The sequence below is a fragment of the Camelus dromedarius genome, chromosome 1 (assembly GCF_036321535.1).
Source record: "Camelus dromedarius isolate mCamDro1 chromosome 1, mCamDro1.pat, whole genome shotgun sequence".
In the NCBI taxonomy this organism is placed as follows: Eukaryota; Metazoa; Chordata; class Mammalia; order Artiodactyla; family Camelidae; genus Camelus; species Camelus dromedarius.
In genome coordinates, this window is record NC_087436.1 from 121,892,344 (window position 1) to 121,916,568 (window position 24,225).

At 50.7% G+C, this 24,225-nt stretch overlaps 1 protein-coding gene across 4 annotated transcripts in view; it reads right to left on the minus strand.

Moving 5' to 3' along the window:
* Positions 1 to 24,225, minus strand: part of RNF4 (ring finger protein 4) — a 28,999-nt gene that overhangs the window by 3,127 nt on the left and 1,647 nt on the right. The window contains exons 2-8 of one of the 4 annotated variants that reach the window (XM_064488704.1): positions 21,217 to 21,258; positions 20,229 to 20,478; positions 12,994 to 13,154; positions 9,626 to 9,740; positions 8,638 to 8,717; positions 870 to 879; positions 352 to 511 (exon numbers count right to left, since the gene is read on the minus strand). In XM_064488704.1, the coding sequence (XP_064344774.1) occupies positions 352 to 511; positions 870 to 879; positions 8,638 to 8,717; positions 9,626 to 9,740; positions 12,994 to 13,002 (374 nt within the window). In that variant the 5' untranslated portion in view covers positions 13,003 to 13,154; positions 20,229 to 20,478; positions 21,217 to 21,258. Of the gene's footprint in view, positions 1 to 351; positions 512 to 869; positions 880 to 8,637; positions 8,718 to 9,625; positions 9,741 to 12,993; positions 13,155 to 20,228; positions 20,479 to 21,216; positions 21,259 to 22,048; positions 22,205 to 24,225 lie in introns of those variants that run through there. The other 3 variants (XM_064488710.1, XM_064488698.1, XM_031438752.2) reach the window with 3 other exon arrangements.

Consider the following 24,225-nt stretch of genomic DNA (forward strand, 5'->3'; position numbering starts at 1 on the left):
TGTTCTTTGCATCAGCAGTGGGACCCACCACCAGCCTGGAGCCACTCACAACCACCCTGCCAGTACCTGGCAGGCCCTGGTCCCAGTGGGAACAGCTCAGCCCAGCTCTGAATCCACTTGCCTCTCAGATGCTCCAACAAGCCCTTCTTGAGCCAAGGGCTCAAAGCGCTTGCTGAAGGTCCAGGATTTCTAACACCCTGCCTCCTGCCCCAACCTTTCCACTGAAGAATGGAGACAAAGGAAGGAGATCCTCACTCCAGGGGGACAAGGGGGTCCCACATCTCCAGAGGCTTCCTGGCAAGAGTGCTTGTCCCCAGCACAGCAGCAGCAGAGCAGCGGGCAGGCTGGTACCTGGGTCCTGTAGCTGCCTCTTCCCTGGCGTTTCTAGGAGTGTGGGTGGTCACGTACACGTCCCTGTCCCTGGACAGCTCCTCCTCATCGCTGCTCACCACGCAGCTGTCAGCTTGGTCCTGGCGCAGCCTCCTCGCGGTCCTCCTTGGCCGCCTCCTTTCTAAGATATGAGTCCATGTTCAGGGGCAGGGGCCTCATAGCCCTCGCACCCTCACCACCGACCCTCCTTCCTGCCTGGGAAAGACCACCCTCCCATCTCCCCAGAAGCCCCGATCCCTGCCGTGAGCAGATGGCCTGAGCTGTGGGGCAGTCTGTAGCAGTCCGCTGTCTCCGAAATCAGGGGGACTACAGCTCAGCACCGAGGACTGACGGCAGGGGAGACGGCGGCACCCCTGCAGGCGGGTTCCTGCCCGCTGTTCTCGCGCCTCTAGGTCTGGCAAGGCCTACAGCCCCGCACCCTCACCCACATCCATTCTCTACCCAAACCCAACGGAAAAGGGAGGAAACCAACCACTCACCTTCAACAATCTATTAAAAAGGAGAGAAACGAAAAGACACAATCAATTCGACATAAAATATTCCATATTCTTTTAAACTCTTAAACAATAAAACTGAAGTATGTTTCAGATGCAAAATCCTCGGGGCAGCAGTGGAGCCCACCCCCCACCCCCAGTGTGGGACAGGTGCCGGTTCCAGCAAAGCCTCCAAGCAGCTGACACCCTATGCTTCCGCCCTGGGTTTTCAGTGAGTCTCTGGGAGCTGCTGGTTGTGTGACCTGGGGAAGGTACTCACCCTCTGAGAGCTGCCAGCTTCCTCTTCTGAAAACGGAGGCCCCGGTGCCCACAGCTCACCCTGTGGTCGTGAGGACTAAGTGAGATCACGACCATGCCACAGGGCACCGGGGCCACAGAGCCCATGACCAGCCCCACACACGCTCCCGGTCCTTACTCCATGTAGGCTACCACCAAAGACGGGGGCCTTTATTGTAAGGAGGGTTCGCAGTGCTTAATACATGGTTAAAAATAATTAACCAACTAAACAAACAAAACTAGGTCATGCAGGGACTAATGAAAGTGCCACACACCAAGGACTGGGATCAGTTCGAGCCTGCGTTCTCAAGGCCCCTAGAAAAGGTCTATGAGAACTCCACGAGCCCACTGCCCAGCCCCAGGCAGGCTTGGCTTCACTGCGCTTCTTAAAAATTGAAGGTTTGTAGCAACTCTCTGCTGAGCAAGTCTATCAGCATCAATGTCCTAGCAGCATTTGCTCACTTTGTGTCTGCGTCACCTTTTGACAAGTCTCACATTTCAGTTTTTCATTATCATATTTGCCATGGCGACTTGTGGTCAATGACCTTTTATGTTACTGCTGTAATTGTTCTGGGGCACCATGAACCTCACCTATAGAAGATGGTGAACTCAACTGATAAATGTGTGTACTGACTGCTCCACAGACCAGCTGATCCCCGAATCCCTCCCTCTTTGGGGGGCCTCCCTATTGCCTAGACGCAACAATACTGAAATCAGGCCAGTTCATAACCCTACAGCAACCTCAAGCGTCCACGTGAAATGGAGAGCTGCACACCCCTCACTTTCAGTCAAGACTTCGAGACGACTGCGCTCACGGAGGGAGGCTAAGACGGCAGAGGCCGGCAGGCCTCTCGTGCCCCTGCTTCCTGCCCTCCTGCCTGGGGCAGAGGTAGCAGCTCCCACGGCAGGTCAAGGCTAAGATGTCTGGACTTACTCCTAGAGACCTGCTCCTCCAGCCTTCTCAACACCATGGACCAACTCCTCCATGTGTTAAAACTCATTTCTGCCTCGAAACAACTAGAGGGATTCAGTTTTCCAACCTCAACTCTCAACAGATACAACAGCCATCCCAGGGGGAAAGCAGGTCTGAGAGTAAGACTCTCATTTCGCAGATGAGAACCTACCAAGACACTCTCCCTTCCCCCCAGAGGGCCCAGAGGGTGACTGTGAAACTGGGGGGCAGTCAACATTGTCATCGGGCCCATGCTTACTGGAAGGAAAGCGTGGGCTGGCAGGTGCTGTCCACACGAAGGCCAGGGGAGGCGAGCTTCACAGTCAGCCAGGAGCAGGAGGAAATTCTGACGTGGGCAGGGATGACCCCAACTCTTCTCAGCTCCAATGCGGCTTTTACCTCCCTCTGCCAAGACGGGCCCCTGACCAGGTGTGGACATGCCTGCAAGGAGGGTGATGCCGCTGCCCCCAGGCACCAGTGTGCGGCAACCGCGTCTCCACAGGTTCTTGTGAGACCCAGCTCACCTCTTGGCAGGGCTGAGCTCAGGGAGGGACCTAAACACAGAGCCCCCAGGGACGTCCCAAGGCCCAGGATGCTACTGGCACACACAGGTGCTCCACACTTGACCACTCAGTAAATGAATACACACAGCGGCCAGGGAGCCACCTCCACTGCTGATGACTGTCCCCGTCTTCAATGGAAGAACAGCTCAGAGATGAGACTTCTTGCCCAAAGGGCAGAAAAGAAGCCTGGCCCCCCAGCTCCACACCGCCCCCGTGACATGAACCACCTCAGCGCTGATGGACACAGATACTAACACTGGTGTTCCCTCCACCCAGCAACTGAATACATCAAATTCCAGAATCCCTGCAGGAGCCTGCAAGCGCTCTGGAATGGCCCTTCCCCATGGATGTAGCCCTGCAGGTCACACCATGCTTGCCTGAACAAGAGACAGAGAAGCGGGAGGAGCCTCAGGGCTTCGGAAGTTGACCACAGAGGTAAACAGATGGGAACCAGGAAGAACGCACGCACCGAGCCTCACACCTGGTGGAGAGCCCTTCAGAGAAGCAAAGTACCAAACCACTCCCCAGCCCCGGGTGTGTGCGGCCAGTCAACACTGCGACAAACCAGCCCAGGCTCAGGCCCACTGGTTCCACCCCACCTTGGTCTGGCTCCCCTTTCCTGACTATGGAGAAAACCAGAGGTCAGCAGTAGTGACAAGTGGAGACACGAGGAGAATGGACGACCCGCAGCAGGCACCGGCACTGCCTGCTTCACTGCTGGGCACGCCGACTCCAGGTCAGTCACCCAAAGGCCCTCGGCGCTTCTGAAGCACAAGTGAGCCTCAGAACACCTCCAACTGCTGACACCCATGTCGCAGGCTCCTGGTCAGTGGGGGAACACAAGCCCTTCTACCAGTGGACAAAATACCTGGCATTCTAGGTGCCTCTTAGGGCTGCAACAGTGCGCTGGGGTGAAACGACAGAGCAGAACCACTTAGCAGGAGCACTGGGGTCCTTGGAGGGCAAGCTGACCTCCTGGTGTTTCCAAGAAAGCTCATCCAGCAGAGTCAGAGGGCCGCGTGCGCCAGATGACCTTCCTAGTGAGCACCGCACGCTGTCCAAAGGAGAGACGGCCATCTCCAACCACTGTGTCCACTGAGGATGCTCTGGAGCTCTGGCAGCTGCACACGTCACACAACTGCAGACTGCTACCACTGCAGCAGTGCCAGGAGCACCAGGAAGACGTGCTGACATTAACGTCCTAGTCAAGTACTCAATCCATGTCAGGCTCCACGTTTTCCCAGTTCCTGGATATGATGTCTGGGCTCTTCCTCATATATAGCCACCTTGGTTCACTCATTCTAGCAGTCACATGTGCCTAATATGCCCTTTACAACTCCTAGCCAGGGAAGGACCAGGCTCTGTCCCTGCCTGCAAGGGAAGCTTGATCACGCAGACTGTTTCAAGAGTCCCATAAATGAAAAACCAGGCAGGGTACAGAGTATAAAACAAATAGTACTATTCATCAGTACACTATGGAAGCAAAACAAAAAAAGGGCTCCAGGAAAACCAACCTGACTTTAAAAGAAACAATCTTTTGAATTTCAGTGAAGGAAAATAATCCAAGCAAATACCGATTTCAGTAACTTCCCCCTGTAAACTCAGTTCCTTAGAGAGAGGGGTGAGTCTCTTCCGTCACTGCATCACCTCTGGCCAGAGCAGAGACTGGTATACTGTACACACTAATGAAAAGTGGCCTGAAAGTTTTAACTTATCCATTAAACTAGATAAGAAAGCAGAAGGGCGGAAAATACAAGCAGAGATTTCCAATCAATGGCAGGCTAGCATTTCCATCAATTTTCCCACTGAAAACAACCACAAACAAGATAAAACATACATATTCGAAAACAAAGAGGTATGTAGGGAAGATGATAATCCAGAGGGGGAAAAAAAAGCACAGAATATTCTTAAAAATGTAAGCTTACTTTTGAAAGCCCCACAGAGAAACCAAAGCTCAGGCAGGAACCATGGGGGCAGGCTACCTAGTGAAGGCCAGCCACCAGGTGCAGGCCAGGCTCAAAGCCAGTCCCAGCAACTATCAAAGAACTGACGTTCAGGGTGTATTTTCTGACCAATAACGCAAAGAATCAATAACAAAAATAAAACACCCATATATTTGGATGTTAAAAAATGTAAGTTTGATAACTATGTTGAACTAAATGTAAAATACTAATAATTTGTAGGATATAGCTAAAGATAATATCTTAAATGCATTTTTTGGAAAAGAGACAATGAAAATTAGAAAAACAGCAAAATAAACTCAAAGAAAGAAAGACAATGAAAACAAATTTACAAGAGAAAGGATCCACAAAGCTAAAAGTTGGTTCCCTGAAAGGCCTAATAAAGCTCTGGTGATCCTAATCTAAAAAAACAGAAAACACAAACAACCAACATCCGAAGCGTAGAGAGACAGCACTGACGATTCCACAGAACACAGGACAGTATGGAAAGTTTATGCCAATAAAGGTGAAAAGGTTAGATGCAATCAACAAATTCCTTGAAAGTGTAATAACCCAAACCCACTAAAACTCTAGGGTAAGTACCTGCACTGTAGAGCTCTGCCAAACATTCAAGGAAGAAATAATTCCAATCTTACAAAATCTTCTGGAGAACAAAAAAAAGGTGCCCGACTCACTCTGTAAAGATAGTAATACCCTGATACCAGATCCCGCTAAAGAAAACCTACAGACGTCCAACCTTACTCACAAAAACAGAGGCAAAGGCTATACGTACAATATTAGCAAACCGAACCTAGCAACATAAGATAGTGTCACAACCACAGTGCTTAACTGGTTTAACACTAGAAACCAATGTAATTCTCCACTGCAACATATAAAAGGGGAAAGATTATCATTACACGAAATTCTTAATTTTACCACTGATTCATGATGAAACTTGTAACCAAACAGAAAATAGAGACATTTCTCCAATCTGACAAAGGGTATAAACAAACCAAAAAACTTACAGTAGAGGTCTTATTTAATGGTGAAACTCTGTAAGGACTCTTCCAGATTTGGAATGAAACAGGGATGTCCATGACTGTCACCACTTTTATTCATCCAGTGCCAAATTTTTAGCCAGAGTGTTAAGGGCAGAGGAAAAAAAAAGAAGTAAAGAAGAACCAAAACTTCTTCTGTGTACATAGAAATTCAAAAGATTTACAGATTAAAAATTGTTAGACCAAAAAAAGGAAAGTCAGTTGCATTTCTTTATACTGGCAAATAACAATCTAAAAAAGGTAAAAATTTTGAACATTTTTTATAGCAACCTAAAATACTATGTACCTAGGAATAAATCTTCTAACAAAAAACTTGCAAAACCACTACAGGGAATATTATGAAACTTCACTGAGAGGTAGTTAATCTCATCTCAAACCATGCGCAAGTCAGTTCTTACGGATTACAGACCTAAATGTGAAAGGCAAAACTGCAAAGCTTTTAGAACACAGAGACGTATTTTTACAATATGCGATTGTCACCAACAGACTGATAACTTCTACTGTACTGAAATTAAGAACCTCTGTATATACACCAAAAGGAGAAAAGACAATCCTCTGGGTAGAAGATACAAAACTTACCTAACAGCAGGCTCACATTTAGAATTCAAGGAGTTCCTAAAAAGCAGGACAAGGAAAACAACCACATGGAAAAATGAGCAGAAAAAAAGATCCCAACAGGCAATTCACCAAAGAGGAAAATGAATCACCACTGAAGACGAAAGGGTGTTCAACCCCATCAGCAACAGGAAAACACAAAACCACGTGGGAAACTCCGGGCGACCACCAGACTGGCTAAAAGCACAGGGGTGGTGTGGGGGGGAGAACAGGAGCCTCCAACACCGGTGGGCGCGGGGACAGTCGCAGCCTCTCTGGAGAAGAGTCTGTCACAAACGTAGTGACAGTCAAAGATCTACATACACTGGGATGCAGCAGTGATGGCCTTTTTGGGGAATACAGTGCTGAAACACGTTCATTTTCACACTCCCCTGCAGGCGCGGCCTGAGGTAGTCCTGAGCTTGTAAGTCACCTAATAGATGCCCCTTGTCCTGAGTTAATAACTATTAGGTTTTCCAAGTAGATCTGCTTAGAGTGAGAATTTCACCCTCAGGTATATTGCTCAATGTAAACTTTAAAACTGGCATTTGGATTTATTAAAATAAACAACAGAAAAAAGAGCACAAGTTAAGTCCAAAACAAAAGCTCCCCACACCCAGGGAAACAGGAAGAAGGTGGGAAAGCGCAAGGAAGAAGCCCAGGTAGCGAGGGCAGTCCAGCCATCAAAACAAAAGCAGGGAGCAGAAGGGGGCACCATGGCGCTGGGCTGCCACCCAGCAGAAGCCGCCATTGTCTCTCCGAGGGCAGAAGACAAGGCCTTGTGAGCAGGATCCTGGCCATCCCCCCGAGCCTGGCACACCGCAGGTGGGCACTGATTGCTGGAGAAAACAGGACTGGCACCACTTTTCTAAGTGTTAGTCAGCAACTGGGCTGCAGGCTTCAGCCAAGGGACCAAATTAAGCTATCTTTCCAGAACCTCAGGGAGCCTGCAGGGAGCAGCAGCAAAGTTGTATGTATGTATGTATGTGAGAAAACACACTCATCAGGCCCAGGGAGGGACCACTTACAGCTAAAACTACTCCAACTTATCTCAGAAAGTTCCAACAGATCTCCAGAGAAATTACTGCCTCCTGTCTGGGAGCCAGGTCTCTCCTGCGCATCCATCCAGTCTGTTGGGGACAGTTTAACAGCTCAGCAAGAGCAGCTGCCTTTCCTTTTGGGGGGGGGGGTGCGAATGAGGGACAGACACACAACAGGGCAGCCCAGCAGTTTCAAACCGAGATGAGAGTCTAAATCTCTTCATCTGTCAAGACAGTTCCCTGTCCTCGCTTTTTTTAAGAGAAGTCTTGAAGCTTCTCAGTGCAACCCTACTCTAAAGTTTGAAGCACAGCCAGGATAACTCCAAGACCAGAAAGCCCCAAGGCCACGGGGAAGACTCAGCTGCTGGCAACCTCCACTCACCCCCGCCAAGCCACAGTCCCAGCAGCGCCAGCCTCCCACCTGCCCAACTCTGTCAAATGTGTCATTGCATCCACTCCACAAACTGCACAACATATCAGAAGGCACTACAGAGGCGCCCTGGAGAGAGGCAAGGGTGTCCTCAGGGTGCGGGTCCACGGGCTGACCCCCCCACGGGGATGCACCCTTGCATCTCAGCAGGCCAGCCAGAACTGCTTCTCAAAACGTCCTCTGACCAGCTCAGGTCTCCCCCCTCAAGGGCCACACGGGGGCGTGCACACTCCCTACCCGAGGCCGTAGCTGGCACTGTGGCAAGGGGGCGCAGCGTCCCAGGCGCCACCCTCCCTGGAGTCATGACACAATCTCCTGGCATCAGGTGGCAACGCTGGGTGCCTACACCGTCCAAGGCAGCTGCTTCTGGAACTGGGGGACTTCCCACTGGCAGCACTGAGCAAACACTCCCGTTCCTACCAGCTGTGAGGGTGTAAACTCCTGTTCGCTGGGCACCACGTTAGGTGCCAGGTCCTCAAATACAGAATCTCTTTTAATTCTCACAATGGTTCAACTCAGTAAGAAGACTAGGAGGCCAGTGAGCCCTATCTGCATGGATGGCATTACCCCCATTTTATGGACAAAGTGAGTGAGGCTGAGTAACTCGCCCAAGGTCGCACAGCTGGTGGAAAGTGCACAATCAGGGACTAAAGAGAGATTACGCCTTGGCGTTCTCCCCAAGACTTTGTTGCCAACTCTGGAAAAGGCCAAGGCAGAGACTCACTGATGTGATTAATTTAAGCCACAAAGCCACAGCAGATGATTTTTCCTGAAACATTTTCCATCTCGAGCTCCAGTCACTCAATGCATGATTTCTTTAGCACAACTCGTAACCTGCGACGGAGGTCTTCGGATGTGGGGGCGGGGGGCCCACAGCCAGGAAAGAGCCACAGCACTTACCACGACGGAGTCGTTGTGCGTCAGGTCAACCACCACGGGCTCTAACGACTCACAGGTGAGGTCCACTATCTCATCTCCAGCTTCAAAAGAAAGTGTTTTAACAGCATCAGGAGGAAGTAAGGCACGCCGGTCCAAGTGCGCCAACGCGGTCACAGGCGGAGTGCGCGCTTACGCCAGACTCAAGCCGCGGAAGCGCGGAAATCACAAGCATCTGGACCAACCCCTTTTCAAGGGGTGACAGGCAATGAACACCCTTCCAGGCTTCTGCTGTGACAACGCACAGTTTTCACAAATATAGCACTGGTGTGTGCATGTGTCCATGCTCACACCCCTCTATCCCTGGGGCCTCGCTGCCGCACAGGCCTCTACGCCCTCCACCGGCAAAGAGGAGGGCGGACGTGTGCCAGGCAGTTCCCCACGCTCACGGCCAGCAGGGAGGAAGAGAGCGCAGAGCACAACTTCCACTTACATCAACTGAAAAAAATTCACAACCGTTTTTGTTTCTATTATCATCAACATTAAAAAGCATAAGGATAGGACTTTTAGAAATAATATTTACTTAATATTTGGGGAAAATGATTTTTAATACACTTAACATATAAATATTTGATATTTTCTTGTATTAAAATAAAAACCACCATACATCAAAGATGTCCAACATAATTTATACAAGATGATTTCATCCTTTCTTAAGGAATATTCCATGTATATGTGTGTGTACCTATGTGTGTATATATACACACATACCATAACTTAGAGCCGTTTTCTTTCTGGCTGACACAATTTTAGGCTCTTACACATAAAAGCAATGCTCCAGCGCGCAGCTCGTGCACAGAGCCTGGCACGGTTCTAAGTGGCTCGTGTTCCTGCCTCACTTCCGTCCTGTGACCACACTATGCAGCAGCCCCCAGCACCGCCCCACCACCGATGAAGCCCCCCGCCCCCGCATCCCCTACACCCGAGCCCGCGCGACCCCCGCCACCCTTACCGCTTTCCACAAGCTCTATGGGGTCCGCCTCCGAAGCCATCTCCGGGGCGGAGGCCGCTTCTCGAGCTCGCTTCTGGGCTTGTCTAGAACTCACTGTCCCCCCGCGACGCTTTCTCTGAGGGCATCCAGAGGAAAAGGAACAGTCACACGAGCTTCTGGCCATCAAGATTCCAGCAAGAATAAAAAAGGTCACCATGGGAATGGTTCACCTCACTGAGAACAGGAGGCCAGCGAGCAGACCTGAGGTCGGGGTCCTTTCAGAACTTGAGATTCTAGAACACTGAATGTTTAGACAGAGATCGTGCAGAACATACAGTGAATACAAATTCTGTAAAGTAAAACTTCCATCGCATCAGACTAGCGACAGCATGTGACGCACAAGTCTGTGGAAGCCTCTGGTCCTGGCTGGGTTTGGCCAGAAGCCTTTTCTTCTGACAGGGAGCCGCAGGCCCACCTCCCTTGGGTTTGTGTTTGGCCTCATTGAGCTCTTTTTGTTTCTCAGCCCAAAGACCTTCACTTTCCCAGCTGTCCACCCACTGTGAAAAGCAGGGCTTTCTCTGGTTAAGTTTCCTGGCCTCTAGCCCTCTAGAATACTACCAAGTTGTGGTTTACCCTCTAACCACCACCCCCATGGCTCCAGGAACCAAAGTTTTCTAAAAGAGCTGTTCTTAGTGGTGGCCCGAGAGCCACACCTTCCAGAGAACTCAGGCTATTAAGTGGCCTGTCTGCGCCCAGGCGCTGTGCCAGCCTGCCCCCCGCACCCTCAGCTGCCCGGTCGCCCACACCTTCCAGCACTTCTGGGCCGGCTGGCTCTGACAGATGCGGTGAGGTCCTGCCCCTGCACCCTTCCTCAGAAGACAACCTCCCCCACAGACCTGCAGCCTCTTATTCCCACCCTGTGCGCACCCAGCCAACACTGGCCCCTGGGCTTCAGGGTCTCTTCTCCCCTCAACCCGGCGCTGCTCCTCCGGGCACTGGGCCTGCTCCGCTTCACGCTGGGCGACGTGCGGCAGTCCCGTGAGTACTGAGTCTAAACCCCCTCACCAGCACCAGCCTCGCAGACTTCCCCTCGGGACTGGGCGCTGTAATGTGTGCAGGGCCCTGAGCATTCTTAGAAGATGTCATCACTACCCTAATTCCTTATGGGCCTTGTCAGGCATCCCTGGAAGCTGGGAGGACCAGTGATCACCCATTAGACCTGCGCAAGGCCCAGGAGCACCCATCACCCGACCCAACCCTCGCAAGGCAACGGAGAAAAAGCCCGATTCTGTCTGTTCTGCCTGCTGCTCTCTATCAGACACTTCCCCGGAGTTTCGGAAGCGTACCCGGGTTCAGCAGCTTCCCCTGGACCAAAAACAGGGAAGCCCAGGAGGGCCCAGTGGCAAGCGGCCGCGGCCGCTCTGACTCTCCAGGAAGGAGCCGCTCCGTCCCCCCAGGGAGCTGGCCCGTGGCCACGGCCGAGTCTCCTTACTGCCTGGTGCTTACGGCCTTTCCCAGCAACTACCAGATGACCCAGGGCTCCTTCACCTTCACCCCATTCTCTTGAAGGCTGTTCTTGTATCTTCTTTCCTCTGAAAAGGACCAAATCTTTCTCAGCAGACACTGCTGAACAGCACCCTTCACATCCCACCGCAGTTCCTGGGCGGCTTCTCCGTGAGGGAGTGAGAGGCAGCCGTGGGTCTGAGCCAAAGTCCAGGTGCTGAACCCTAAAAACCCTGCTGCCGTCACTGCACTGGTGTGTCCTGCCAACCCGCCCCCCCAACAGCAGTCCTTCCCAGGCTGCTCCTGCAGCCTCTCCGTGCCTTTCCCCAGGCACTCTTCCCAGCCTGGACTCCCCTTCCTCACCAGGCACTTCTGACACAGCTGTCAGGAGCCCACTCAACTGTCTCCTTCATTGTGAGGAGAGCCCTTATCTCTCCTGCTGATCATCTCATGACCACCCCTCCGCCCTACACACACAGAAGAAGCCCCCTGCACAGCTGTTCCACCTCCTCTTCCACCGGGACTCCCGGAGGGCAGGGAGGAGGTGGCTGTTAAGACAGGACCAGGCTCAAGAAACCCTAACAGATTTGCAAAGACCCCCCTCCATGGGCCTCCTCGTCTTGTCACAGCTCTCCCCCTCCTTCCCAGCAGAGCTCTCAGAGGTGCACAGCTTTCAGTCAACACTGACCACTTGATCACTACCACCTAAGTCATGCACGCCACCCTAAGGAATTTTAACCAACTTCTCCACACACTCATGCAAGAGGCTACACTGCTCTATCTGTCCAGATCCTGCCTGGGCAAGTGTGGGCTTCAGAGGTGAGGTGCCCAAGCTTAGGACACGTTTTCCTTTAGGGGGACTGCAGTGGCAACCGGCAAATAAGGGCCAAGGTGGGAGGTCATCTGCCTTTTAAAAGGGTAGGTCCAGGGGAGGGTATAGCTCAGTGGTAGCATGCATGCTTAGCATGTGCAAGGTCCTGGGTTCAATTCCCAGAAACTCCTCTAAAAATAAGTAATGAAGCCTAATTACCCACCCCTGCCAATAAAATAATATAATAAAAGGGTAGGTCCAGGGAAAGAAGCCGTTTTGTGTAAGAACATCAACAGTAGGCCTGGAACACAGTGGGGGCCAGGGAACAGAATCCACAGGATTTCCATCACTGGTCACCCTGGGAACTGTTGTTCAGCCTTCTGCCCCCACCTTCCCGACACCACTCACAGCACCGCTGGAAACTGGAAAGAGGGTATGAGGCCTTTTCACATCTGTTTCACCCGATGTGAATGCAGAAAACAGCTGTTTTGAGTTTAGATTACATGAGCAACCTTGTTAGTAGGGAGTAAACTGGAGAGGGGAACCTTCAGGCAACCTCTGGACTCAAGGGGCTCCAGGTGACATCTGGGTTACACCAAACCAGAGCTGCCTCTGCAGTCTGATGAAAGCTCTGAACAGCAGCTACAATGACCTACCAACTTTGGTCACAGACTATGAGAAAACTCACCAAGGGTTATTACCACTGTACTCACAATGGACCAAAAGCTGCACAGGGAAAAGAAATAGAAGGGAAACCAGAAAACTGGACTGTAAATGATTAAACAAACCAGAGGCCTAGTATTTCTAGAACACTGATAGCTGCTCTGGAGATACAAAACTCCTAAACCCTCAGCCATCCTTCTCACCTTTCTGTCCTTAGGGCAACATGCAAAATACTGGACTCCAACTGAAGACAAGCAGATTGGCGATACTATAGAAGGCTCTCTACACACCCCTTCAAGAACCAGGATTACTTAGAAGCACCTTTATGGTACTCTCACTCATGTGCATAAGGAATAAAGTCGTTGTTCAGCCTTAAAAAATAAAATTCATGAGCTTATAGAATCAAACTCACCGTACTCATTATGCTCTTTGGTTCCAACCTACAGACAAGGAAGGGCTCTGCACCAGGACTTGCAGGGAAGCCAAACGCTCCAGCCTGTCACGCCTGTTGGCTACTCATCCTCTGGCTAGCACAGAAGTTGAAGCCAAAGAGACTTCCAGTATCTTCAAGTCCTGAAAAACAAAGACATCAAGTCAATAAATGCTGCCACCCACATCGCTGACAACAGAGTTCAGTGCAGCCATTCACTGGTCCTTTCTGTCAGCTGGATGCTTTGCTGAATACTTCATGTAATTTATGCCCTTAACCCACGTTTTCTTAGGAAGTAAGCATTCTTGTAGAATACAGGACTGTCCGATCCCAAAGCCAGCAACTGGAACCAGGATGCCACCTCCTGCCCTCCTTCCTGGCTGTCGAAACCCTCGCAGATAGTCCTCAGCCCACGGCCCCTCCCTGCCTGTCTGGACTCACCCCTGCGGGGCTCAGTCCTAACATGGGCTCTGGCTGTCACCCGAGCTTGCGCCCTCATCCCCCAGGCTGTGCTAGGAGACAGACTGCAAGTGGCAGGGCTCCAGCCTCATCACTGCATGATTCGCTCTGGTGAAACCCTTCCAGGCAGCCAGCTTGAGTGGTGTGACAATCCACGACCCACTGGGGGAGCAGGAAGTGGGGAAAGATCCCTGGTCTCTGTTATGAAAGGGGAAATTCTGAACCTTGTTCACAACCTGTGGAAGGCCACTTCTCTCACTCAGGCTTAGGAAAGCTACTGCTCCGTTGTCCTGACTGCAAGGCTGAGGACCCCACAGCCCACAGCCCATGGCTTCCCAGGACACAGTGACCACAGAGCCTCCTGCCACCTGGGAGGGTAGGTGATTGGAAAGCCCCTCCCATCTTGAATCCTCTCTGGAGTGATCAGGAGATCAATAAACAAACGGATCCCCCCAACAATGGAAAAAAGAAACCCTTACAGAGGCCTGTGCCAGCTGCTGGGGAAAGACAGGAGAATCAGAACTGCCACACAGGCCCTCACCAACTCCTCTCAACCAGGAAGGAGCAGAGCTTCCGAGGCCAGAGCAAAACCCAGAGCCTCTGGCTCTTCCCGTGACATAACTGTCACCTCTAGAGGAGCTGATAATTTAAGGGAGCCACCGACCCTGATTCACCCTGTGTGCCCAGCTAAGACTTCCGTCTCTGTCAACAGATGAGTGGAGAAGAACCAAGAAACTGGATCAGGAAGCCAAACAGGTTCCAGGAGGCGCAGAGAAAGCAGCAGGTGCAGAGGCTGCTGGAGAACGGAGGCCCCTGGATTTCATCCAGGAGCCAATGAAAAGTGCCAACTAACCACAGTACATCAGTGTTCAGAGATGGGATAAAGCAGCAAATGAGAAGCAAAAATGTGCAGCCAGGTGTCAGGCTGCACCCAAGGTAGAAGGGGCTTCCAGTGGGGGAAGCCCGGGCTCAGGGACCCAGCAAGACTGAGGGGCCAGGGGAGAGTCAGAGCGAAGAGAAGGCTCAGTGGCCACCCAGTCCCGGAGACGGTGGCCTGGACGTGGGCAGTGGTTCTCAGAGCTGAGTCTGCACCCGCTCCCTGGGGGGCTTGCTGAACTAGTTTCTGACTCGGCAGGGCTGGGGGACCGAACCCAGGTTTTGCATTTCTAACAAGTTTCTAGGCAATGATGACGGTGTTGCTCCCAAGGCCACACCACAAGAACCACTGGTCTAGGACAGGGGCCTTGGAGCTGTAGAGAGACAGTCATATCTGAGAGAGGCTGATGGAGCAGAAATGGCAAGACCATTCTCTTCTCATCCACAGTACCCTGCCTCCTCCAAAAGATCTCCTATCTCCTGGTACCCTTCCACCCACTGCCGATGTATCTAAAATATACAGCTGACCTCCGAAGCCTTTCCTTGGCTCCCCATCAAGTCCTACTTCCTAAGTGTGGCCTTCCAGTCAAAGCACATCTCCAGAACCAGACAGCCTGGACAGGAGCCAGGCCTCTACAAAACCCTTGTGACCTTGGGGGAGGCACTGAGCTTCCTTGTGCCCTGTTTCCTTACCTAGAAAACAAGACAGTGCCCAACTCAAGGGGTGTGTGAGGACTAAAGGAATGAATGCAGAGCACTTGGGACAGCTCTGCACATTTAGAGGCTCAGCGCCTGGGGGTGGGCATCACTGCCTTGTAAAAAAGCAGCAAATGAGAAGCAGTCTCTCCAGGTGCACCCCGTGCACAGCTCTACCCCTGTGCTCAAGCCCCAGAATGCCGTGTAATGCTGCACCCAACCCAGCTTTACAAGAGCCAACGGGCTGCATGTTTCCCTGCCCTGGGAATACAGTAAGGAACAGATGCAGCCACCAGCTCCGGGTCGGGGGATGGGTGCTGGCAGGCAGCTCAGGTGCTGTAACTGGGGCATGAGCTGGGTGCCAAAGAAACCAGGAGGGCAAGGCGCGGCCAGAGGAGGTTTTCCAGAAGCCTCATTAAAAGGACTGCCCATCCAGCTGAGGCTCTTTCTCCAGCACCTGGGGTCTGCTTCCCTCCACGCCCCCCCCACCCCATTGTGCACTCTGACCCTGAGAGGTCAGAGAACCTCTGCACCATGCACCCCTCCACACACAGGCTGGCAGCTGGCATGCAGCCCTCAGGCCGGCGCACCCCAGGCCACAGGTGCTTGCACCCAGGAATTGTGTGGATGCCCCCCGAAGCAACCCCGCGCCCACCGTGAAGACGGCCCACCCACTCCGAACAGAAGGCGGCTCCTCAGCCGCCCCTCAGGCCTCTCAGGACCAGATGGCACGACAGCCCCAGACGCGCCACACCTCCTGACTCTAACGCCACCTTCATGCTTCTGACCACACGGAGCAGCTTAGGTTTGCGTGTACACCTATGACGTAGCTCTTTTGGGGAAAAATTCTCTCTATGGTGTCTCAGAATTGAGAAGAATTTGATAAAAATGTCACCCACAGACGATAGCGAGATCTGTCTGCAAAGCAAAGAGAAACAATTCAGTGCACATCCTCTGGATATTCCGTAAGCTTCTTGCCTCCTACTTGGTTACTTTTTAGGCTTTCAAATACGGTTGTTAGACACAGGTCCTGGGGCTGTCCCGCAGGCGCCCCTACTCCTCCCGCACACCCTCCCAGCTCTCCAAACCAGCCCCCCGCAGCCCTGGCGGCTGCTTCCCTGGAGCTTCCTCACTCTGCAGGTGGTTCCACGCCCTCCCAGGCCCAAAGCAATCCAGCAATTTGTTCCATATCTATTCTCTTCTTTTAGGAATAGTTAAGGGTCAGGGGTCAGAAAACATAAGAAGTTGGAAGGCTGGCCTGAAGAGAAATCTACCAAAGGGCTGAACTGACCAGAGAATGGAGGTGAGAAGATGGGAGGCATTTCCAGCAGACCAGCATGGGGACAGAGAGGCCAGGGGTTCAGACAGAGGTGCTCTTAGACTGCGCCGCCTGTGTGCTGGGGGCCAAGCAGAGACTGAACAAGTCAGAATGCAGACCCACGTGGAGACTCAGAGTAATCCAGGCAAGGAGAAAGCTGTGTGGCTTGGAGGCAGAGGCAGAGTGTGAGAAGTGAGGTGACCGACTGGATGGGAAGCGGTAGTTGGGGAGGCGGGTACCTTGTGTTCCTGGAGACTGAATGGTCTGCTGTCATTCCATTACTGCCAGAGGCTGACGTTTTTCCCAGGAAGCTGTTAGGGACACTACAGATGACGAAGCACCCCAGCTCCAGGAGTGTGGCACCCATACTCAGATGTGTGTATATGTCTATTTGGATGTGATTACATGTGTATTTCCACACGCATAATGGTTAGACACAGACTCTTAGGCAGTGTTAACCTGGAGCCGGATTCTCTCACCGTATCTCACACCTCGATTTTCCCACAAACCAAGAAAGGAAAAGCCAGCAGAAAAGGGGCGGGCAGGGGCGCACCGGAAACAGAAAGAAGTAGCAACTCTGCAGCGTATCCTGCAGCATGTCCTGAGAAGACGTTTGGATTAGCAGCCCCATTTAGCTTAGCCCCGCGGGGGGCACACAGAGCCCTCACACCACACCCAACATCCGAGGTTGACATCATCACCCACTGAAAATCTGAGACCAAACTCAGCAGCACAGGCTCCACAATCCCCAAGCAACCCGAGTCCCAAGGTTGCTCCTTGTGAATTCTCCTACCGGGAGATGATATGCAGACTCACCGGGTCACTCATTCTGTGCAACAGTTATAAAGCAGCTCTCACTGTAAACCTTCAAATGGCTATTCTGAGACAGAAGGAGAGGCTCCTGTGAGTTTGAATAAGCTGGCCAGGGCAGCCTCTTTATGTGGTAAAAGTAGAGAAAAACCTAAATCCTACAGAATTTCATCAGGGAAATGCCAACTTACCAGTAAACAAAACTTATTAGCCAGTTTAAGGCACTGGCTAGTACCAACTGTCTGCCTCATGTCTCCTCCTTTTTAAGCCATAAACATACAATCATTCCCATGTTATTTAAACACTTCCCTAAATGGAATTTCAAAAGTAGAATTACAGAACACGTGTTAAAGAGCAAGAATGTTTCACAGACTGTTGTTGTGTACTGTCCGACTGCTTTCGTAAAGAATGCTAACATGCCCAAGGCTACTGGCAATGCACCACTGCCCAGGAAAACGGCCTTCCCAGGGAACTGGGCATGAGCATCAAAAGCTGCCAATAACTTTCATTTCAAAGCGTCTTGGGGTGAGGGTAGAGCTCAGTGGTAGAATGCACGCTTAACATACAGGAAGTCCTGGGGTCTATCCCAGTACCTCCATTAAAATCAAACAAACAAACCTAATTACCTACCCCACCCTACTCCCAAAAGAAAAAGAAAAAACTTCAAAGATTCTTAAATAGAACTTTGATGCCACCGTCACATTAACAGCCACGCCTTAGTACTTAGAGAAAACATGAGCCTCTTGCTTGTTCCACAAATGAGGGTGCCCGGCACACAGGCAGCAATCACGAGCCCAGCCAACGGAGCCCCAGCGCCCTGCACAAATACCTGACGGCGCGCCTCAGCTGTGCGTCTTCCACGTGGGGCCCACCACCTGCCCTGCGGTGCCCTGCGGGACAGTAGCGCGAAGTGCCAGTGCCCACAGGCTGCCAGCACCCTGCCGGCAAGCCCATGGGCTGACTGATGCAGGGACTATCTACAGGGTCCCGCTCTGGGTCAGGGACTGCTTCAGGTAAACAAAACAGACACTCGTGGAGCATATATTTTAAGGAAAAAGACAACCAATAAAGTAAGTAATAAAGATGTCCTCTGTCAGAAAGACCAGAAATCAGAGCTCTTCGTACAAGCGTGAGTGCTACACAGGAGCAAAGCAAACCCTCAGCCCAGGAAGACGCGGACAAGGGTTTCGGGCTCTCAGCAAGGCTTAATTCATTTACTTCATTTCCAGAAAAGACTTGGCAGGATGTAGCTGATCACTCCTGTGTAGGCTCAGAGGAAGCAGAAGAGCCAGGCTGGGCAACAGGGCGGCGCCCTCCCAGTTACTTATTCCTGACGAAGGCTCAGCAGCCGCTGATCTCCCCTGAGGTTCTGCAGGAACCAGACGACTGGACTTGGCAGAAACAGAAAGCAGTGGACTGTGCTTGGAGACACAGTAACTGGGTCTTTCATGAATTTATCTTATGACCCTGATGAAACCACCTGAAATGAGCACCAGAGCCAAGGGGCCCTCACACCTGCTTGGTGATTTGTCACTCAGGGAAACTCCTTTCCTCCAAAGAACTCATCAAGGATTGCCTTTTGCTTCTACTAGAGAAAAGGAACAGCCCTCTGGATATAAAGATGCTGTAACTTTTGTTTGTGATTCAGGCCTTGAAATGCAAGGGTCCAGAATTAAGAATGCAAGTTAAGTTTTCTGAAAATCTATGAAAAAAAATCAATGAAAATGAAAAGAATATTATTCAGCCTTAAAAAGAAAATTTTGATACATGCTGCAACATGGATGAACCCTGAAGACATACTCAGTAAAATAAGACACAAAAGGGCAAATATTGTGTAATTCCTCATATGAGGTATCAAGACATCAAATTCAAAGACAAAGTAGAACGGTGATTGCCAGGGGCTGGCGGAAGAGGCAACTGGGAGTTACCATGTAATGGACAGAGCTCCTGTCTGGGAAGATGAGAAAAGTTCTGTAGACGACGCCTGCACAACAGTGTGAATTTACTTAGTGCCGACGAACACCTAAAAGTGGGTCAACCGGTCCGCTTTAAATACGTGTATTTTACCACAACAAAAAAATTAAAAAATAAACTTCACCTAATACTCTTTTTTCTAGACACTTTACATAGGATGTAATGAAGTGTTCACAAACGCTCTGCAGTGGGCACAGCCCCAGAAACATCTGCAGGGGACCCCCTGTAGCGGGCTCCTCAGCACCCCCCACCCCAACGTCCTGGGCTCCCCAGGGCACACCTATGGCTCTAACAGCCAAAGAGGCCCTTGGCTCCTCTTCTTCTCAGTGCAGCTGTTCTTAGGAATTTCTCTGAAGTTTCACACGCAGGATTATGATGAATTACCCCCAAAACACTAGACTGACCCTTCTGCCAGCGAAAGCCCTGGAGCCCGGGGGCACTTCAATTCTACAACAGCCGTGTCTGATGAGGCTGCATCAGTCACTGCGCTGGAAGATCTTAACAACTGGAAGGGACTTTATTAAACACCAAATCCAACCAATTCTGGCAGGTTAAAAGCTGGCTACTTGGTCCTGTAACTACTCCTTTGCAGAAAGGTTTCTCTGGGACAGCATGGAAGCAAAGCTGGGTGGCTTCTCCGCCTCTCTGGCCCCTAACTTTTAATGTTCTTTCATCCATGGTGGTCTGGGCTCTGAGGGGCTGGTTATACAACAAGGCAATTGCTGGGAGCCAGGAGCAAGGATAAGATAATGAAGGAAACCTAAGGACCCGTTTCACCAGGGGTGAAAAGATACCAGAGGCCGGTGGGGTAAATTGACCTCAGCTGCTGAAGCCATGAACCCCCTCCCAATCTGAAACTCACAGGAGGCGGGCATGCGGGGCCTGCGCGGATGGCACCTGAGCAGAAAGCTAATCGCCGTAGCTGCTCCTACTGAATCACGAGCCTGGGCTGAGGTGACATAGTGCGTGTGTGTGAAGTAAATCAAGAACCACTACAATCAGACAAGGGGCAGGCTGTGGTGGTGGTTGTGGTGGTAGGGGGAAGTCAGAAGCTTAAGAATGTGGTTCTCCAACCTATACCTACAGCAGAGAGCAGCCAAGCAGCGGTGCCCCACAGCGGGAGCCCCTTCTTTTGCATTCAGGGGAACTGGTCTCAAACAGCACGGCACCCAGGGCAGCTCTGCAGCTCTGCGCAGGACACGGCCTCCCAGTTCAGGCAGGCGCGCAGCGGGCCGGCTGGCGGACGGGGCACGCCGGCCTTGGGGGGCTGGCCAGACCCCACTCGCTACAGACATTCATCTCGGCAGTGGGATTCGGGCTCTCTTCAACCCTTCCTAGGAAATAAAATGCTAAGTCAATAGTCGTTGGCTCCCAGGACAGCAAGCACTTATTATGAAGGGAATGTTCTAAGAGATACAAAAAGCAGGAGAGCAGTAGGAGAAACAGTCAGTGGGCCAGAGGAAGTTAAAAGGCTCCACACAGTAGCTCAAAACAGTAACTAACCAACCAACCAACAAAAATCCCATAAAGTGCCAAAAAACGCTCAGGGCTCACGGGAAAGAGGAAACGGGTACCACACTCAAAAACGTAGTCAATCACACACACACAGTAGGAAGCTAACAAGAAACCCAGCAGCACAGTTCAATGAATCAAATGGTTAAGAAGCGCACATATACCATAGTAACTACGGCGCTCTACCAGGTTTGCGGCCTGTGAGCTCTTGGGAAGTAGGGCAAATACTGTAACATCAGACGTGCAGGGTGTGCCTCACAGCACACACAGGCAACCCAGACAGCCGGGAGATGCTTGAGGTGCACGCGGTCTACGGTCTATGTGGCTCGGTTAAGCTGCGTTCAATTTTCTACATTCACCTATTTCTCACGGACGAAATTCTGCACACCAAACTCAATATTCCCACTACATTCAGCTGGCTCCTGAATGTGTCAACCCCACTGGAACTAATGCACGCTTCCAACAAGTGTTTAAAGCAAAACTGACCATAATGTGTCAACCCCACTGGAACTAATGCACGCTTCCAACAAGTGTTTAAAGCAAAACTGACCATACTTTACCTCAGGTACCCTGGGTGTCAGGCATCCACTCCATGCTCTTTCCTATTGAGACAGGAAGGAAGGGGGCAGGGCACAACCATTAAAAGAATGACACAGCCGTTGAGGATGCGACAAAAACTGGTTAGAACCTACTAACCCCAAGATGGTGGAAGATTCGACTTTCCAGTAGAACTTGAGCCTCATTATACACTCATTGTAACATATCAGCATCCTAAATGACACACCCCCAGGCACCATGACAGTTCCCAGGCAAACCATAAGTGGCCAAAAAGGAGGCAGTGGCCCAATTCCTTCCCCCAAAGAGCTGGACTAGTCCTCCCACTCATTAGCATGTGAAATTACCCAGTCCAGAAGAACAAAACATCCCTGAACCCCAGGCCACTCCCACTTTCCCGGCAACCCCATGCCCTGAGGTTGCTCTGCCTTCTGAGATAGACCTTGTTCTGCCTATGGAAAGTGTATCTCCTAGGTCACTCGCTTTCCAAGATACTCTGTCTCTCCAGGCTTTTCCTGCCTTCTGAGGTGCCCATGCTCTGTCTATGGAGTGCGTAACTCCCTGGATAAATCTACTTTCACTTTACCGTGGCTTGCTCTTGACTTCTATCCTGTGCGAAGCCAAGGACCCTCACTTGGAGGGCACACCCCAAGGACTCACCCAAGACCTGGGACATGGCCATCCTCTCAGTGCCCCATTTTCCGGTAACATAATCACAGTGCCATAATTTGATATATGCTGTTGCCTTCCCAGCAAAGGCAAGGTTCCCCTACCCTCAGCCCCCTTGAGGAACCCCTGCTCCTTCTTCAAGGCCTACCTCAAAGAAATGTTACTTACATTCCTCTCACTCCTCCTGGTCCTGAGTTTCTTCCACTGGTCTCAACGTGAATAACGTAACTCTCATGTCAAATACTTGTCACAGATTCCCTCTCCTTTCCACAGCACTTGGCGCAAACACACTGGCTAAATGATTCTTCCATTGAAATTAAAGTATCAAGCTTATTAGATGCTTGAAAGAGATGGTAGATACTTACAAGGATAGCACAGGGTATTTTCAAAGGGAAAAAAATGAATTTCAGAGATGGGAGAAATGGAGCCTTTCATTTCAAATAAAAATGTAGTCACCATCAAGAAACAGAGGCGGACCTGGCAGGTGGTCGTCACGGGAGAACAGGACAGAACACTCCCACCTGTAGTCACCATCAAGAAACAGGGGCAGACCTGGCAGGTGGCCGTCACGGGAGGACAGGACAGAACACTCCCACCCGAAGCACTTTCAGCTTGCAAGACGAGGCCAGAAGAAAAAGTTCTTAAAATTTTTTTAGTTAAGAATTGGAAAGCATCAAGAAGGTGCTTAGAAAGGAAACAAATTTTATCCTGGTCTGCTACAGCAAGCAGTAGCGTTCAGCAAGTTTGGCTAAAATAAGCGGTGAAGTGCAGCAGACAGGGAAACGCCCCGGTCCCAGGACGGCTCCCTGGCTGAGGCGGGGAGGTGGAGGGAGACTCACTCAGGCACAGTAACTGAAGTCCTCAGGAATACAATGCAATCACCGAAAATTAAGTTTCTTGAAAATATTTATAATCAGACCCTTCCTGGGTAAATGTTACTTGAAAAAGAAACATTAAAAATAAAGACAACATCCCCACTCTTAAGTTCAATTCTCACTATTTAAAGCTACTGGGAACTCCAGCTGTGCACCTTCCCACCACAGAAGAGTGTGTGTGACACAACAATCCAGCAAAAGGAGCAAAGACGCTGGAGCCTGTGGCTCAGATGTCAGGTCTGCTTACTAACTGTGTGACCTTGGGCAAGTGACTCTGTCCTTCCCCCTTCCTGTGCCTCAACCACAACCAGCTGGCGGTGTGGATTTGTAAGTGGTAGTGAGCAGTACGTATGACTGCATCACAAACCCAGGGTAACCCCTACAGACAGCTGGGTCACAGTCCTAAAACCAGGAATTACAATTCTAAAACAAAAAGGTGTTAGCAGATAACAAAGCCATTTAGCAGACATTCTTTTATTTTAAATTTGTTTATGTCAAATCTATACAGCAAGCCCATTTATTTAGCTATCTGGAGGTATACTCTGCAGTGGTTTAAAAAGCCTACAGGAAAGCCTTATGGTCACAATTTCTCTCTTGCACAAACAGGCTACTGATAATACTCATTTTGAAAAGTTTCCAGGCCTTTCCTACCCTTCATGGTGTGAAATAATTCACACCATTCAATGAACTTGCCAGTTCTTATTTATGCCCCAGGAAAAAACACTTCCAAAGGAGATTCCAGATCCCTGGAGAGGCACCCTCCAACCTAACCTCCTGCGTTTTCTCACACGTGGACTCTGTCCTCAGGGTAAGGCAGTATCTGTGCTCTGGGTCTCCCTCCTCAGAGGGGAAACCTCAAGTCCTGAGGAACAAGGTAGAAAAGCACACACGTAAATTATATCTCAACAAGACAGCCAGCCCTGTAATATTCTACATGAACCTACTCATCCCTCAAAAATCTGGGGATGGTGAAAGATGTAGGTAAATCACGTCAAAATACAACACTGGTAACACATACACAAGAATTCACAAAGCCACTGTCATACAGAGTACAAACAAATAGTCGTGCACCCATTTTCAGAGTAGCATCCCAAATCTTTCCCAGAAATTGGTGGGGGTATATAAACTACAGGACATGGACTTTGCTAACGGCCTTTAAGTGAAGAACTGCCACAATTGGCATCACTGACACTAAGTTCGGTGTCCAGTCACCACCCTGGTCCAAACTACCCTTTTCTTCTCTCTCTTCCTATCTGGTCCTGAAGCCACTAGTCTAGTCCACCTTTCTAACCACCCTTCTCATAGCACAGTGATTTTTCTAAAAGGTGAATCTAACCATGTTAACTTCCCCGCTTAGAACTCAATTCAGTGATTTCCACTTGGCCTTAAGACGAGTTCTGAATTCCTTGTGAGGCACACGGAAGACCTTCTGTGATCTAGCTCCTGCTTACCTCTCCAGTCCCATCTCAT